We start from the raw sequence: 18,842 nt of genomic DNA, 5'->3' as shown, positions 1-18,842 counted from the left end.
AGGCGGCCATATACTGCGGTAGTATGCAGCTGTAGTATTGTGGCGGCCATATGCAGCTGGGGTATACAGGCGGCCATATACAGTGGTAGAATACAGGAGGCCATATACCGCAGCAGTATACAGGCAGCCATATACAGCCGGGATATACAGGCGGCCATATACAGTGGTAGAATACAGGAGGCCATATACCGCAGCAGTATACAGGCGGCCATATGCAGCCGGGGTATACAGGTGGCCATATACCGCAGCAGTATACAGGCAGCCATATGCAGCCAGGGTATACAGGTGGCCATATACCGCAGCAGTATACAGGCAGCCATATACAGCCGGGATATACAGGCAGCCATATACAGTGGTAGAATACAGGAGGCCATATACCGCAGCAGTATACAGGCGGCCATATGCAGCCGGGGTATACAGGTGGCCATATACCGCAGCAGTATACAGGCAGCCATATACAGCCGGGGTATACAGGCGGCCATATACAGTGGTAGAATACAGGTGGCCATATACCGCAGCAGTATACAGGCGGCCATATGCAGCCGGGGTATACAGGCGGCCATATACAGTGGTAGAATACAGGCGGCCATATACCGCAGCAGTATACAGGCAGCCATATACAGCCGGGATATACAGGCGGCCATATACAGTGGTAGAATACAGGAGGCCATATACCGCAGCAGTATACAGGCGACCATATGCAGCTGGGGTATACAGGCGGCCATATACAGTGGTAGAATACAGGCGGCCATATACCGCAGCAGTATACAGGCAGCCATATACAGCCGGGATATACAGGCGGCCATATACAGTGGTAGAATACAGGAGGCCATATACCGCAGCAGTATACAGGCGGCCATATGCAGCCGGGGTATACAGGTAGCCATATACCGCAGCAGTATACAGGCAGCCATATGCAGCCAGGGTATACAGGTGGCCATATACCGCAGCAGTATACAGGCAGCCATATACAGCCGGGATATACAGGCGGCCATATACAGTGGTAGAATACAGGAGGCCATATACCGCAGCAGTATACAGGCGGCCATATACCGCAGCAGTATACAGGCAGCCATATCTAGCCGGGGTATACAGGCGGCCATATACAGTGGTAGAATACAGGTGGCCATATACCGCAGCAGTATACAGGCGGCCATATGCAGCCGGGGTATACAGGCAGCCATATACCGCAGCAGTATACAGGCGACCATATGCAGCTGGGGTATACAGGCGGCCATATACAGTGGTAGAATACAGGCGGCCATATACCGCAGCAGTATACAGGCAGCCATATACAGCCGGGATATACAGGCGGCCATATACAGTGGTAGAATACAGGAGGCCATATACCGCAGCAGTATACAGGCAGCCATATGCAGCCGGGGTATACAGGCGGCCATATACAGTGGTAGAATACAGGAGGCCATATACCGCAGCAGTATACAGTCAGCCATATGCAGCTGGGGTATACAGGCGGTCATATACAGTGGTAGAATACAGGAGGCCATATACCGCAGCAGTATACAGGCAGCCATAATCTGCCCCTCCTGATGCCGCTTGCAGGGCATTTTGTGACCGGATCTGCTCCATGTCGGTTCTTCTGCCTCCCGTCGTACATCTCCTCCTCCTCGTCATTTGTCAGGACTTGGACTCGCTTGTGACTCATCTGAACGTTCAGTCAAAAATTCTATTAAAGTAGAGTTTTATAAATGAATTTATTTTGTTAGGAGCGACGGATTGTTAACGAGCGGCGCTCGTGTCCGTGCATACTGATGTCGTTACTCGACTTTTCCTTCTGTTTTCCAGCAAATCCGGAGGCAGGAGTGGACGGCCATCATCCCAAACTCCCAGCTGATTGTCATCCCGTACCCCCACCAGAACCCCAAAAGGTAAATCCAGGCCAACACCATCACCCGCCATACACACATCAATCACCATAGTCTGATACTCCAGAATCCCAGTGATCCGGCGTTCCCAGGTCTCGGAACAATTTGCTTTTTCTTGTCGTGTAAATCAGGTCCAGATGTGGAAGGGTTAATCCGTCGTATTGGAGTTGCAGCGCAGCGCTCCCCTTCCCGGAACTCGGTGCCACCTCTCCAAATGTATCTCACTTAATAAGTGTCTATTGATTTTCCTCTCGGTGTGTTCCAAGTTATTTTGGGAATCGGGAGGGGAAACCCTGAAGTCAGAGCTCCACAATCAGCCCGTAAATCTTTATCATAACCGAGGACAATTTACTCATCCTCCCTGGATGCTGTGTGATCCGAGGGGGCCGGAGAGCAGCGTCGCCCGCTGCCGAAATTAATAAGCGGTTATTGGTTTTGTTACTGATGCAGAAGATGATGAAGATGGATGGTGCGAAATGCCGGCAACTACCGCCCCGCACAGAGAAGAGTCGCCTGCCGCTACACCACATACATATCTACCACCCGCTCTGCATACATAACGTAGTATTATAGTAGTTATATTCTTATTCTTGTACATCGGGGCAGTATTATAAGCGGGCAGTATTATAGTAGTTATATTCTTGTACATAGGGGACAGTATTATAAGCGGGCAGTATTATAGTAGTTATATTCTTGTACATAGGAGCAGTATTATAGTAGTTATATCCTTGTACATAGGAGCAGTATTATAGTAGTTATATTCTTGTACATAGGAGCAGTATTATAGTAGTTATATTCTTGTAGATGGGGCAGTATTATAGTAGATATATTCTTGTACATAGGAGCAGTATTATATGAGTTATATTCTTGTACATAGGAGCGGTATTATAGGAGTTATATTCTTGTACATAGGAGCAGTATTATAGTAGTTAAATTCTTGTACATAGGAGTATTATAGTAGTTATATTCTTGTACATAGGGGCAGTATTATAGTAGTTATATTCTTGTACATAGGGAGCAGTATTATAGTAGTTATATTCTTGTACATAGGGGCAGTATTATAGTAGTTATATTCTTGTACATAGGAGCAGTATTATAGTAGTATATTCTTGTACATAGGGGCAGTATTATAGTAGTTATATTCTTGTACATAGGGGCAGTATTATAGTAGTTATATTCTTGTACATAGGAGCAGTATTATAGTAGTTATATTCTTGTACATAGGGGCAGTATTATAGTAGTTATATTCTTGTACATAGGGGCAGTATTATAGTAGTTATATTCTTGTACATAGGGGCAGTATTATAGTAGTTATATTCTTGTACATAGGGGCAGTATTATAGTAGTTATATTCTTGTACATAGGAGCAGTATTATAGTAGTTATATTCTTGTACATAGGGGCAGTATTATAGTAGTTATATTCTTGTACATAGGAGCAGTATTATAGTAGTTATATTCTTGTACATAGGGGCAGTATTATAGTAGTTATATTCTTGTACATAGGGGCAGTATTATAGTAGTTATATTCTTGTACATAGGGGCAGTATTATAGTAGTTATATTCTTGTACATAGAAGGCAGTATTATAGTAGTTATATTCTTGTACATAGGGGCAGTATTATAGTAGTTATATTCTTGTACATAGGGGCAGTATTATAGTAGTTATATTCTTGTACATAGGGGCAGTATTATAGTAGTTATATTCTTGTACATAGAAGGCAGTATTATAGTAGTTATATTCTTGTACATAGGAGCAGTATTATAGATGTTATATCCTTGTACATGGGGGCAGTATTATAGTAGTTAAATTCTTGTACATAGGAGCAGTATTATAGTAGTTATATTCTTGTACATAGGGGCAGTATTATAGTAGTTATATTCTTGTACATAGGAGCAGTATTATAGTAGTTATATTCTTGTACATAGGGGCAGTATTATAGTAGTTATATTCTTGTACATAGGGGCAGTATTATAGTAGTTATATTCTTGTACATAGGAGCAGTATTATAGTAGTTATATTCTTGTACATAGGGGCAGTATTATAGTAGTTATATTCTTGTACATAGGGGCAGTATTATAGTAGTTATATTCTTGTACATATGGGCAGTATTATAGTAGTTATATTCTTGTACATAGAAGGCAGTATTATAGTAGTTATATTCTTGTACATAGGGGCAGTATTATAGTAGTTATATTCTTGTGCATATGGGCAGTATTATAGTAGTTGCATTCTTGTACATAGGGGGCAGAAGGTGATATAATACCGTTCTTGTGTGCCTTACTTTGGCCAGTTACAGCTTTATGCCCTTTCTGTGACATCCTTGTACCATATCACATGGATATCATTGCTGGCAGATGTTCGTGGTTTCGCTCCTCTCGCTCCCTATTGTGGGTAAACTGTGTACCATGCGATGGCGTTAATCGCACATTTTGAGCCTTTATGACCGCGCTGAAGTATCCGCTTTGGAGCAGCACATTTGAGCGTCGCTCCTCGGACGCGGCGCATCTGGATTACACACAGTAACAGATGGCCGGAAGATTACACCTTCCCCTTTTTCTGCAATCACTGCACAATGATGCTGGCCCCGGCATTGTGTGGACCTTTCTGCCTCCAGATAATAAGCAGTTGTGCGAAATCTCTGACTCCGAGCAGCAATGCGCCAGACGAGTGGCCGGCTGGGGGATGCAGCAGCCCCGTTAACCCTGCCGATGCCGGGCCCTGTTCAGTGTTTGCCGCTTTGTGCTTCATTGTACCAAGACTGTGCATTAAGGGGACGTCCATGTTAGAGGAGGAGGCCCGGCTTTATCCCCTCTGGGCCGTAATGTTGTGGTGTTGTGGTATGGGCAGAGCCCCTACTCTCGATGGTCGCCCCGACCGTTTATCATGTCCCTGCAGTTGCGTTACTACCTGATAGTACCTGGCGGAGTCCTCAGAGGACCCCAGACTAATCTGCGGTGTATAAGTGGCCTCGGCACCTGTCCACGTGCCGGCCGATCACCCATTGGAGCAGTACTCTCCCCGAACTGCAGGTACATTAATGCCGAGTCAGGAGCCAGCGTTCCTCCACTGTGGGCAGACGTGAGTGACAGTGACGGCCATGAATGCTGATATGTGGGTCACCGCCGCCGGTTCCATACAAATTAATTGCTGCCGCCAGATATTTGGCAGTAATGCCGGTGTCAGTCGGCGCTCCCGTCGCGTGCTTTCACAATGCCCAGGGGCAGAGTATGAGCATTTATTGGGATATTAAACAGGGGGAGCCGATGCTGTTACATCGTGTATAAGTAGAAGTAAGCAGGCGAATTAACGAGAGGGGATCGGCAGGGCGGCGCGAGCACAGACACATATCTGTACATCAACCTGACGCCAACAAAAAACCGGCGCGGTGAGATATTTGTAGCCGGCGGCCGGGTCACCGTCCTCTCTCCGGGGGATGGAAGAATCTCATTCCATTTATCTCCCCTATTATATTAATACTAGATGGCAGCCCGATTCTAAAGAATCGGGAGTCTAGAATCCATATATACTTTATTTATTCAAATGTAAGAATAATAAAATTAATAAATAATAGTAAGAAAGAACAAAAAATGGCTGCACTCACCAGCTCTTGACAATTCTTGTTATTTAAGGTACAGTTACACAGGATCCATGAACATGCTTATGAGGGGAGGGATGAAAGACATCAGACTTAGCACGCTGTTTGCGCTTACGTGCGGCATCGGCGGCTTTTCGCTCTGCATCATTACCATACTTTATATCAGACCTGATCTTACGTGCGCCATCATAAGCTTTGGACTCTGTGTCATTAGTATACTTAACAGTGTCCATGCGCTTGCATCTATCCTCTGTACTCTTGTTAGCACGCTGTTTGCGCTTACGTGCGGCATCGGCGTCTTTTTGCTCTGCATTATTAGTATACTTTCTATCAGACCTAATCTTACGTGCGCCATCAGCAGCTTTGGGCTCTGTGTCATTAGTATCCTTACTATTAGAGCTCATGTTGGCTAAGCTAAACAGCTTTAAGCGTGGTGGTGGCAAACAACAGGTTAATAAGAGGCAGTGTCAGGTAGTAGGAAAATAGCCAGTTAATAATAGGCAATAGTTCTTTGCAGGAATGCAGATATTAATAAATAGGCAGTTTATATTGCAGAGAAATTGCTGGGCAATAATGGACAATGTCCTTATGTGGCAAATAATAGAGCAATATACCCAATGTGGCAAAGAAGAGGTTAATAAACGGCAGTCTCTCAGTATAACAGTCAGTGAATAATAGGCAGTATATGGAGAAAACACCAAACAAAAGTTCAAAATTGGTGTGAAAATGTCACTGAACCACTTCACAACTAAAAATATATAGTTTTGGTAAATGGTATTATCATTTTTTTGACGAAATTCGGCAGGAGCTTGAAGAGCAACGTCACTGGGCCGCCTCCACGCAGTAGAAACTTGCTGTGAGGTAAAAATTCAAAAATCACACCAAAATGGCGGGCGGAGTGTGTCACAGTACGGCACGTTTCTGATTGGTCGCTCGCAGCAGGCAGCAACCAATCAGACACTGGACACTGTTGACGTCACTTATCTCCGGACATTAGCTCCGGACATTAGCTCCGGACATTAGCTCCGGACATTAGCTCCAGACAAAGCCACGGAAGTTGGCACAAATTGCAGGAAGTAGTATTCTAGGCAATTATATATTAGATCAGATCCCGCGTCACTTAGGGTCCTGATATAGCACACGAGACGCAGCGCCTCTTATCTCCCGCTACATTTATTGGTGAAGGCAGCGGAGTCTGCTAAAGAACTAGAAGTTCCAGCATGTCTTGATTATGGAACTACACATCCAAGCATTGTCTGCCATGTGCCTCGTACTCAGTTCCGCCACCTCTGTGCAGTTCTGGAGTATATGCCTATGCTGTGAGTGTTGCCCCTGCGGCGTTTATTACCACTATTATATGGCGCCCCAATGACGCCATGTTCCCCTGCAGTCATCAGTGCCATGATGTCCTCAGTAACCCCGCAGGATACAATGTATCACCGCACAACGACACGTTACATAGTAACAATCTGTCTTCACCGCTGGCTAACTCTTTCCTGTTCACCGACAGCTGGAGCGCCAAACTGTACCTGACCCCCAGTAACATCGTCCTGCTGACCGCCATCGCCCTCATCGGGGTGTGCGTATTCATCCTGGCCATAATCGGCATCCTGCACTGGCAAGAGAAGGTAAGACCCCTGAGGCTGGTGTGGTCCGTCACTGAATACGTGGATGGATAAGCTGGGGATATATAGTGGGTGGGCGCTGCCATGAGAACGGTCCGCCAGTCTGTACATGAACTGAACGCCCTCTATTCCGGATCCGAACTAATAAGAGTAGAGCTATTCCGTGACGTTGGGGTTAATAACTTACCCCTGAAAAATTATAACTTCTCGACTTCCTGCAGTTTTACGCCCCCAAAAAAGCAAGTTCTTGCATGTGCAAAAACCCATGTGCTGGAGTGCCGGCCATTAACCAGAAGCATGGGCTGGGATACAGATAATGGTCCTGGTGGGGAGGGGGACAGGGCGTCTCGGAAACCCACTACTCCAGAAATTCTGCTAGCCCGGAATAAATTATTACAGGATTTTCTATTTCTGGTGGCGCCGAGTCATCTTTTTTTTAATTTTTTTTGTTCATGGTGATTATAGCTACGGCCGACCTACAAGTAACATGATGGAAAGTAGAACAGATAAGAGCGAGACTGACAGTCGGCCTTAGACGAAAATAACTAGACAGTGACACTGATCTCACAGTATTCTGGTAGAAAGGGCCACAAGGGCACAGTTACCAAGATGATTTCTAAAAGTTATTCTTTCTCATATTAAGCAAAGAAAACTTCTAAAAGTAAAAATACGCGGATCCTATTCCCGAGTTACCTCCTGTATTATACTCCAGAGCTGCACTCACTATTCTGCTGGTGCAGTCACTGTGTACATACATTACATTACTGATCCTGAGTTACATCCTGTATTATACTCCAGAGCTGCACTCACTATTCTGCTGGTGCAGTCACTGTGTACATACATTACTGATCCTGAGTTACATCCTGTATCATACTCCAGAGCTGCACTCACTATTCTGCTGGTGCAGTCACTGTGTACATACATTACATTACTGATCCTGAGTTACATCCTGTATTATACTCCAGAGCTGCACTCACTATTCTGCTGGTGCAGTCACTGTGTACATACATTACATTACTGATCCTGAGTTACATCCTGTATTATACCCTAGAGCTGCACTCACTATTCTGCTGGTGAAGTCACTGTGTACATACATTATATTACTGATCCTGAGTTACCTCCTGTATTATACTCCACAGCTGCACTCACTATTCTGCTGGTGCAGTCACTGTGTACATTACATTACTGATCCTGAGTTACATCCTGTATTATACTCCACAGCTGCACTCACTATTCTGCTGGTGCAGTCACTGTGTACATACATTACATTACTGATCCTGAGTTACATCCTGTATTATACTCCAGAGCTGCACTCACTCTTCTGCTGGTGGAGTCACTGTGTACATACATTACATTACTGATCCTGAGTTACATCCTGTATTATACCCCGGAGCTGTACTCACTATTCTGCTGGTGCAGTCACTGTGTACATACATTACATTACTGATCCTGAGTTACATCCTGTATTATACTCCACAGCTGCACTCACTATTCTGCTGGTGCAGTCACTGTGTACATACATTACATTACTGATCCTGAGTTACATCCTGTATTATACTCCACAGCTGCACTCACTGTTCTGCTGGTGCAGTCACTGTGTACATACATTACATTACTGATCCTGAGTTGCATCCTGTATTATACTCCAGAGCTGCACTCACTATTCTGCTGGTGCAGTCACTGTGTACATACATTACATTACTGATCCTGAGTTACCTCCTGTATTATACCCCAGAGCTGCACTCACTATTCTGCTGGTGCAGTCACTGTGTACATACATTACATTACTGATCCTGAGTTACATCCTGTATTATACTCCAGAGCTGCACTCACTATTCTGCTGGTGCAGTCACTGTGTACATACATTACATTACTGATCCTGAGTTACATCCTGTATTATACTCCGGAGCTGCACTCACTATTCTGCTGGTGCAGTCACTGTGTACATACATTACATTACTGATCCTGAGTTACATCCTGTATTATACCCCACAGCTGCACTCACTATTCTGCTGGTGCAGTCACTGTGTACATACATTACATTACTGATCCTGAGTTACATCCTGTATTATACCCCAGAGCTGCACTCACTATTCTGCAGGTGCAGTCACTGTGTACATACATTACATTATTGATCCTGAGTTACATCCTGTATTATACTTCAGAGCTGCACTCACTATTCTGCTGGTGCAGTCACTGTGTACATACATTACATTACTGATCCTGAGTTACATCCTGTATTATACCCCAGAGCTGCCCTCACTATTCTGCTGGTGCAGTCACTGTGTACATACATTACATTACTGATCCTGAGTTACATCCTGTATTATACCCCAGAGCTGCACTCACTACTCTGCTGGTGCAGTCACTGTGTACATACATTACTGATCCTGAGTTACCTCCTGTATTATACCCCAGAGCTGCACTCACTATTCTGCTGGTGCAGTCACTGTGTACATACATTACTGATCCTGAGTAACATCCTGTATTATACCCCAGAGCTGCCCTCACTATTCTGCTGGTGCAGTCACTGTGTACATACATTACATTACTGATCCTGAGTTACATCCTGTATTATACCCCAGAGCTGCACTCACTACTCTGCTGGTGCAGTCACTGTGTACATACATTACATTACTGATCCTGAGTTACATCCTGTATTATACTCCACAGCTGCACTCACTATTCTGCTGGTGCAGTCACTGTGTACATACATTACATTACTGATCCTGAGTTACATCCTGTATTATACCCCAGAGCTGCACTCACTATTCTGCTGGTGCAGTCACTGTGTACATACATTACTGATCCTGAGTTACATCCTGTATTATACCCCAGAGCTGCACTCACTATTCTGCTGGTGCATTCACTGTGTACATACATTACATTACTGATCCTGAGTTACATCCTGTATTATACCCCAGAGCTGCACTCACTATTCTGCTGGTGCAGTCACTGTGTACATTATATTACTGATCCTGAGTTACATCCTGTATTATACCCCAGAGCTGCACTCACTATTCTGCTGGTGCAGTCACTGTGTACATACATTACATTACTGATCCTGAGTTACATCCTGTATTATACCCCAGAGCTGCACTCACTATTCTGCTGGTGCAGTCACTGTGTACATACATTACTGATCCTGAGTTACATCCTGTATTATACCCCAGAGCTGCACTCACTATTCTGCTGGTGCATTCACTGTGTACATACATTACATTACTGATCCTGAGTTACATCCTGTATTATACCCCAGAGCTGCACTCACTATTCTGCTGGTGCAGTCACTGTGTACATTATATTACTGATCCTGAGTTACATCCTGTATTATACCCCAGAGCTGCACTCACTATTCTGCTGGTGCAGTCACTGTGTACATACATTACATTACTGATCCTGAGTTACCTCCTGTATTATACCCCAGAGCTGCACTCACTATTCTTCTGTATATACTATAATGGTCTCTGACGGTCTACCATCGCTCCCCTCCCCCTCTTTGTATTTCAGAAAGCTGATGACCGGGAGAAGCGGCAGGAGGCGCATCGCTTCCATTTTGATGCCATGTGAGCGGCAGTGGCTCGTTGGACGCCACGTTCCTTCCCATGGACGAGATGAAAATGACTTTTCTGTATATTCTGCATTCTGTCTTAATTTATTGGTGCACACGCTGATTCCTGGGCGTCCGGCGATCCTGACTCCGGGGGTCCGGCGCCGCTCTACGTCCTGGTCCTGGGGGGTTATAATTTATTGGAAGGGATTCTGTATGTGACGAGATCGGTGAGGGACCAGCTACAAATCCATTGTTGTCGCCGCTGGCAACCAGACAGATACTTTGTTTCCTTTTTTGCACAATAAGGGCTGGATCCTGATTGGTTGTCGGGGGCCGCAGCATCGGCGCTCATGTTTATGCATGACTCCCATCATCTGTTTCCGAGGGGCGCCTGTTACTTTCTGTGATTTTTGCACGTTTCCACAAGATTGACAGAAAATAATGTGATTTTTTTTTTTTTCTTTTTTTTTTTCATGCTGTTAATGTGGGAAACAGGTGGGAAATTGTTGTGTGGGGTATGATAATTAGACGGTGCTGGGAAAGTCTGTAGCCTACACACCGCCGTATACTGCCGCTCGCTAGAAGCCGGCGCAGGGTGAGGCACCAATGGGGGGATTCTGCAAGGCTGCGAGGGGTCTCACACCTCCCAACAGCCAATCAGATTGCAGCGTTTCTATGGCAGAAATGACCACTCGTGCTGCAATCTGATTGGTGCTTGGCGGCTGCCAGTATTGCTGATTGATTTATTTTTTTTTTATTAATGAAGGAATTGCCAAATTTATGTGAAATTTTGTTATTATGTAAATGTAAGTGGACGTCTTCTACCGACCCCCCGAAAATCCATCAGGACACAATCCGTTGTATTGGGGCCATAGTCCGTCACCAGCTCCTGCTGTCAGTTATGAGCCAGAACTGCTTCGATGATTATTTCTGGGTCTCCAGCTGTTGCAAAACTACAACTCCCAGCATGCCCAGATTGCCCATGGGTGCTAGGGGGCATGCTGCGTGTTGTAGTTTTGCAACAGTTTAGGAGTGAGCGATATAGAAGGGTCCAAACCGCACTGATTGCAGGACCCCGTCCTGTGTGCCGTGTTCTGTCGGCCATCGTTGCCAGCATTGGTCATTGCTACGTTCCTGGGTTGCGTCTTGTGATCCGATTTACTGACGTCTCACTGTCGTTATAATTTATTCCTGACTGATCCGTAATTAAACAGGAGCTGACGATTCCCAATCTGTGTCCTGTATCTTGGTACCAAACGCCCCCTGGAAGGACGAGAGTCCCTATAGTGTCTGTAATGTTAAGAGGGGTTTCCAGGATCACAAAAACATGGCGGCTTTTTTACAGTTGAGCTAAAAGAGTTCCTGGAGAAGCGGTCCCTGATCAGCAGAACCTGGACCAGCAGTCCCTGACCAGCGGACCCTGGACCAGCAGACCCTGAACCAGCAGTCCCTGATCAGCAGACCCTGACCAGCGGACCCTGAACCAGCAGTCTCTGACCAGTGGACCCTGAACCAGCAGTCCCTGACCAGCAGTCCCTGATCAGCAGACCCTGACCAGCGGACCCTGAACCAGCAGTCCCTGACCAGCAGACCCTGAACCAGCAGTCCCTGACCAGTGGACCCTGAACCAGCAGACCCTGAACCAGCAGTCCCTGAACCAGCAGTCCCTGACCAGCAGACCCTGAACCAGCAGTCCCTGACCAGCGGACCCTGAGCCAGCAGTCTCTGACCAGCGGAGCCTGGACCAGCAGACCCTGAACCAGCAGTCCCTGACCAGCAGACCCTGAACCAGCAGTCCCTGACCAGCGGACCCTGAACCAGCAGTCCCTGACCAGCGGACCCTGAGCCAGCAGTCTCTGACCAGTGGACCCTGAACCAGCAGGCCCTGAACCAGCAGTCCCTGACCAGCAGACCCTGGACCAGCAGTCCCTGACCAGCGGACCCTGGACCAGCAGTCCCTGACCAGCGGACCCTCGACCACCAGTCCCTGACCAGTGGACCCTGGACCAGCAGTCTCTGACCAGTGGACCCTGGACCAGCAGTCCCTGACCAGCGGACCCTCGACCACCAGTCCCTGACCAGCGGACCCTGGACCAGCAGTCTCTGACCAGCAGACCCTGGACCAGCAGTCCCTGACCAGCGGACCCTGGACCAGCAGTCCCTGACCAGCGGACCCTGGACCAGCAGTCCCTGACCAGCGGACCCTCGACCACCAGTCCCTGACCAGCGGACCCTGGACCAGCAGTCTCTGACCAGTGGACCCTGGACCAGCAGTCCCTGACCAGCGGACCCTGGACCAGCAGTCCCTGACCAGCGGACCCTGGACCAGCAGTCCCTGACTTCCGGATCCGTGCTTTGTGACCTCTCCTCTTTTCTACTAGGCCCTATGTGATATCATCATCATCACAGTGGTCAATCAATCAAAACAGGTGCCAGTGATGCCGCCCGGTAGCAGGAGGTTCACAGGGCTCCGTTCTGGTGACCATGGACTACTAAAGTGGCTGCTGTACTGGGTCCTATGAATCTCTATGTCACAACAATCTACAGCTTGTGTACGGCCTTGCAGCTGTAATCCGTTCATTTCAATAGCAATGAGCTGCAATTCCAAATACAACCTGCAGACTGCTGTGGCGCTGTTTTTTGGGAAAAATCCACCATGTTTTTTCTAACCCTACTACTGTAACATTTAAATAGGAGACACAACTTGCAATGTGCAGCCATCCAGCTGTACGTACAGCAGCCTTCATGGGACAGAACATGGAGCAGAATGATGGGATTCTGGCTTCCGGCAGCCGCCACTAGAGGGCGCTCACTGTGCTCCTGTCAGTATGTGCACAGAAGGGTCTGCCCCTGTATGTCTGAGGCAGAGGATGGAAGCTCCATGTCAGAAAAACACTAAAATAATAAGTAACAGCGGAATAACTCCTGTATTTACCCCCAGAGGTATTGATGGCATTTAAGGATTATTCGGATCTTCATAGATGGATATCGTCAGAGCGTGGTTGTGAATACATATGACTGCATACTACAATTTAAGCTAATCTTGAGATATTAGCACTTTTGTTTACAGTTTGTTGCTTTGGAGACCGACCACCGCTGCTAGACGGCAGACATGACAGGTGCAGCGCTCACAGGCGCTTTGCTATTGAGCTTGTAAGCGCCGTTATAATACTGTCCAAGATCGCTGGAGCGCGCTGTTACTTCCTAATCCCGGCCAGCTGCAGTCCAAGCGCTTACAAGCTACACAGCAGCGGTGGTCGGTCTCCTAGGCAACAAGCTGTAAACATAAGAAAAGTGTTAGTGTCTCAAGAAGGTCTGCACGCTCCTATCCACAGAATAGATAAATTAATAATCTCAGGGGGCCTGTCCTCTGAGTCCCCCATTGTCTGTATCAGGGGGGATGCGAAAGCCCCCAATAGAGCACATGCATGAACTCCTCCATTCACTCCTGAGGGTCACAGCCTTTGTGAGCAGAGCGGACGTACACATGTAAGACCCCGAATCTAAGGCTTTGGTGAGGGCCACGCAACCCTACGTCTATCACCAAACTTGTGACAATCCCTTTAAGAGCGGCCTTGACTTTAGAATCCCAGAAAATGATGTATAGCATATTCTGCTCTGCTACATCTGTACTGGAGTAGCCGCCTCCATAAATCCCATGTTCTGCATGTACCGCGGACCCAACGTCTGGTTCTCTCCCGGCTAACAGAAATTAATAAAGAATATTCACATTTCATTTCTTCTGGCGCGGTCGTGACCAGAGGAAGTCGCCGTCCTTACGATCCCAGGCGATTAAATGGCGCATTTCTACATGGAGGTCGTACAACCTGCAGGAACACATAATTCACCCCGAGAATTGGAGTCTATGGATGACAGCGTCAGCATTTCTATAGAAACGGCAGAACACTCCGGGAATGAGCTGTAACAATCCGCCCTGCAGGACGGTGCGGCGGCAGCATCTGGAGCAGACCACCCGTATCTCCCCTCGGCTCCGGTGAGTTCTGACCGTTTATGTATCTGCAAACAACACACATAAAAATGGACACTTCACCTCGGTTCAGCAGTCGTCTCGATCGCATCTTCCGGAAAAAAACAACATCTGAAGATGATAGCCCCAGGCGTCTGGACCATGGCACCGCTTCAGTGGGCACCGGCTGCCAACAACTGCTCCAAGCAGCCATATTATTACTCAGAAACAGGCGGCCAGACGAAATCTGGAGCTCCACCAAAAATGTAGGAGTAGTCGGCTGACGTACGACATGTGTATACTCTGGCCAAGGCTGTAGGGAACATCTATGGCTTACAAGAATATATTGGGAGGTGGTGTCAGTCTGCAGCATGTAAAGCCGCTACAAAAATGTAATGTTATTGGTCTTTGGCAAAATCATAGGCATTCTTAAACAGAGTCTGGCAACATTATTCTATGGGCGCCCCCTTGGCCTGCCCAAGAAACTCAGTGCACCTTCCTGTTTTCAATTTATCTCCGCCCCCTATTCTTTGATTGACAGGTCTGATATTAGAAGAGGAGCCAGAGATAGAAGTAAAACGAGTAGGTGGAAAACCAGACTGAAGGCTTTGGCCACACCAAGGGAGTGCTTATGCTTAGTCTGAACACCATTTTGTGCCATCAGACTTCCGTTAAAGGGGATTGTCCATAATTCCAAAAACGGTGCCACATAATAAAGTAGAAAACCCCTTTATGAGAAGGTAGAATTTCTGATAGATAGCGATAACGTTCCCCATTAGCATTAACCAGGACAGATATCAGCTGATACAATGTATTCACTTCCTGAGAAAAATCACAATGCGCTAATGACCGGGACGATCTGCGGATGATTACTGCCCGCTGCCAATATCATTCCTCATCCTGGCAGACAGTGACAGCGCGGCGTCATCTTCATAGAGAGTTGGACGGATCCACCAGAAAATAATAATCAAAGTTAAAAACAAAAAACGCGGAACTGCAGCATTGGCCAGTTATCCGGAACTGGGACATACGGACTCGCTCATAACCGCGGAGCAGCAAGCTCCCTGGTCGCCATTTCTATCAGCGCTTTCTTGGCTGCCAGTCTCCTGCACTACATCACTCTGCCCATAAAACTGAACTGGGTCATCAAGAGACTTCATATGTGGATATTAATTATTATCTCTACATCTGTGTCCAGAAACATGGAATCCACAACATACAGTAAGTGGTACTATGGGGGAGGGGCGAGCCGAAGGAAGAGTGGACTCTGGTTTCTACAATCATTCTGATAGTTCTGGAATTACTCGCCCCGATATTCTGCGTAATCTGACAGGAGCGTTCCTGCCCCCTGCTGTTAATAGTAATTTATTTGTGTACATGTACAGACTTTAATAGTAATTTATTTGTGTACATGTACAGACTGTAATACTGCTCCTATGTACAAGAATATAACTACTATAATACTGCTTCTATGTACAAGAATATAACTACTATAATACTGCCCCTATGTACAAGAATATAACTACTATAATACTGCCCCTATGTACAAGAATATAACTACTATAATACTGCCCCCTATGTACAAGAATATAACTACTATAATACTGCCCCTATGTACAAGACTATAACTACTATAATACTGCTCCTATGTACAAGAATATAACTACTATAATACTGCCCCTATGTACAAGAATATAACTACTATAATAATGCCCCTATGTACAAGAATATAACTCCTATAATACTGCCCCTATGTACAAGAATATAACTACTATAATACTGCTCCTATGTACAAGAATATAACTACTATAATACTGCCCCTATGACAAGAATATAACTACTATAATACTGCTCCTATGTACAAGAATATAACTACTATAATACTGCTCCCTATGTACAAGAATATAACTACTATAATACTGCTCTATGTACAAGAATATAACTACTATAATACTGCCCCCTATGTACAAGAATATAACTACTATAATACTGCTCCCTATGTACAAGAATATAACTACTATAATACTGCTCTATGTACAAGAATATAACTACTATAATACTGCCCCCTATGTACAAGAATATAACTACGAGAATACTACCCTTTACTTGTACAGTAGCTACAAAAGGTTTTTAAATACATCAGATAGGGATTGCATACATTAGTTAGGACTGCTCTGATAAGGGTATACCGTGAAGATTGGTAGAGCAGCTTAGTATACATTTTTTGCAAAAAACGTATCAACCAAATACCCTGTTTTTTACATCTTTTACTAGCACTTGCGGATTACTGCAACATTTTTTCAAACTGAGTGTTTTTGGTTTTACTATTCTCTTTTGTGTACAAGAATATAACTACTATAATACTGCTCCTATGTACAAGAATATAACTACTATAATACTGCCCCTATGTACAAGAATATAACTACTATAATACTGCTCCTATGTACAAGAATATAACTACTATAATACTGCACCTATGTACAAGAATATAACTACTATAATACTGCCCCTATGTACAAGAATATAACTACTATAATACTGCCCCCTATGTACAAGAATATAACTACTATAATACTGCTCCTATGTACAAGAATATAACTACTATAATACTGCACCTATGTACAAGAATATAACTACTATAATACTGCCCCTATGTACAAGAATATAACTACTATAATACTGCCCCTATGTACAAGAATATAACTACTATAATACTGCCCCTATGTACAAGAATATAACTACTATAATACTGCCCCTATGTGCAGGAATATAACTACTATAATACTGCCCCTATGTACAAGAATATAACTACTATAATACTGCCCCTATGTGCAGGAATATAACTACTATAATACTGCCCCTATGTACAAGAATATAACTACTATAATACTGCCCCTATGTACTTGTATGCGTGTACTTTTTTCCTTGTTGTTCACATGTCTTTCCTTGACATGCATCAAGAAATCCCTGTATAATTATATTTTTGGTTGATGGTGCCCACTTATATTTGTCTATATAACTTTTCAGACATTATTGCCCCGTCAGCACTCACATCCTAACATCTTTGGTAGTGGAGCTGCTCATACTGTGCTCCATTCATTGTTTATGGGACCATCTGGGAAAGCAGAGCTCAATTATTTCCAGACAGTCCAATAGACAATGAATGCATTGGAGGATAAGCCTGTGCACCTCTGCTCCATTCAAGAATGGGATGGATTTAGGACACTTGTGCGTCAAACTCTGGAGACCGTATCATGTAGATTATTATGTGATGTTTTCTAGTATCTGGATGTGTCAGAAATGTCCCACAGTGAACGGCCGCCCTCGCCGGTCTCTTGTCTGAGAACACGGAGACTAAAAGCCTTTTGTTCCCATCTCATAGATCGGTGCACAGCCTGCTGTTGCTGGTGGTTAAGCACCCATGGGGCAGCATGGTAACACTGTTGCTTTCCTTTTCTTGTTGCTGTTTTCATTGGTTCAATTCTGACCAAGAACAATGAGATTCCTCCTCTCAGACACATCTCAGAATATGAAATCAGTGACCACAAGGGAACCTGCTCTTCCTTTTCATGACCTGTCGGTGGGTACTGATAGACATATTGATGACCTAGCCACCAGGTAATTCTATGGTGGCTCAGTGGTTATCTCCATTACCTTCCAGTGCATGGGTCCTTAGTTCAATTCTGGCTGAGGACAGAGTAATTCTACCTCTCAGTTGTACTTTAGAAATTGCAAATGGACCCACTCTAGTTTTTCCTGAACTTCCCATTGGTGCTGCGAGTCATATCAATGAATTTTCAAAATGTTATATTCTGAGCAGCACGATAGCCCAGTGGAAAGGACTGGTGCTTTGCAGCATGGGAGTCCTGTGTTCAAATCCCACAATGGGAAATACCAAATGGACTTTCTCTTGTTTTTTCCTGATCTTCATGGTGCTGGTAGTAATATATATGACTTCCGAAAAGGTTATTTTCAGAGCAGCACGGTAGCCCAGTGGAAAGGACTGGTGCTCTGCAGCATGGGAGTCCAGGGTTCTAATCCCACCATGGATGACATCTGCAAGGAGTTTGTCTGTTCTCTGGTGGGTGGGCACCCATGATCTAAAGACATGCAGTGATGAAAGTGTTACTTGTGTCAAGTAAGTATCCTGTGTTTCTGAAGATAGCAGGATTTAGAGAAATGAGAGGGAAGAATGGTGAAAATTTTGGCTAAGTC

The 18,842-nt window shown here is 45.3% G+C and overlaps 1 protein-coding gene across 1 annotated transcript in view; it reads left to right on the top strand.

The window, feature by feature from the left end:
* ITFG1 (integrin alpha FG-GAP repeat containing 1) overlaps window positions 1-11,891 on the top strand; it is a 240,692-nt gene extending 228,801 nt beyond the window's left edge. Inside the window, exons 16-18 of the mRNA XM_069739330.1 lie at window positions 1,807-1,889; window positions 6,993-7,110; window positions 10,618-11,891. Coding sequence (XP_069595431.1) covers window positions 1,807-1,889; window positions 6,993-7,110; window positions 10,618-10,677 — 261 coding nt within the window. The 3' untranslated portion in view covers window positions 10,678-11,891. The remainder of the gene's footprint in view (window positions 1-1,806; window positions 1,890-6,992; window positions 7,111-10,617) is intronic.
* The last annotated feature ends 6,951 nt before the right edge of the window (window positions 11,892-18,842 follow it).

The sequence above is a fragment of the Ranitomeya imitator genome, chromosome 9 (genome assembly GCF_032444005.1).
Source record: "Ranitomeya imitator isolate aRanImi1 chromosome 9, aRanImi1.pri, whole genome shotgun sequence".
NCBI classification, from domain to species: Eukaryota; Metazoa; Chordata; class Amphibia; order Anura; family Dendrobatidae; genus Ranitomeya; species Ranitomeya imitator.
This window is presented reverse-complemented; position numbering and strand designations above follow the sequence as displayed.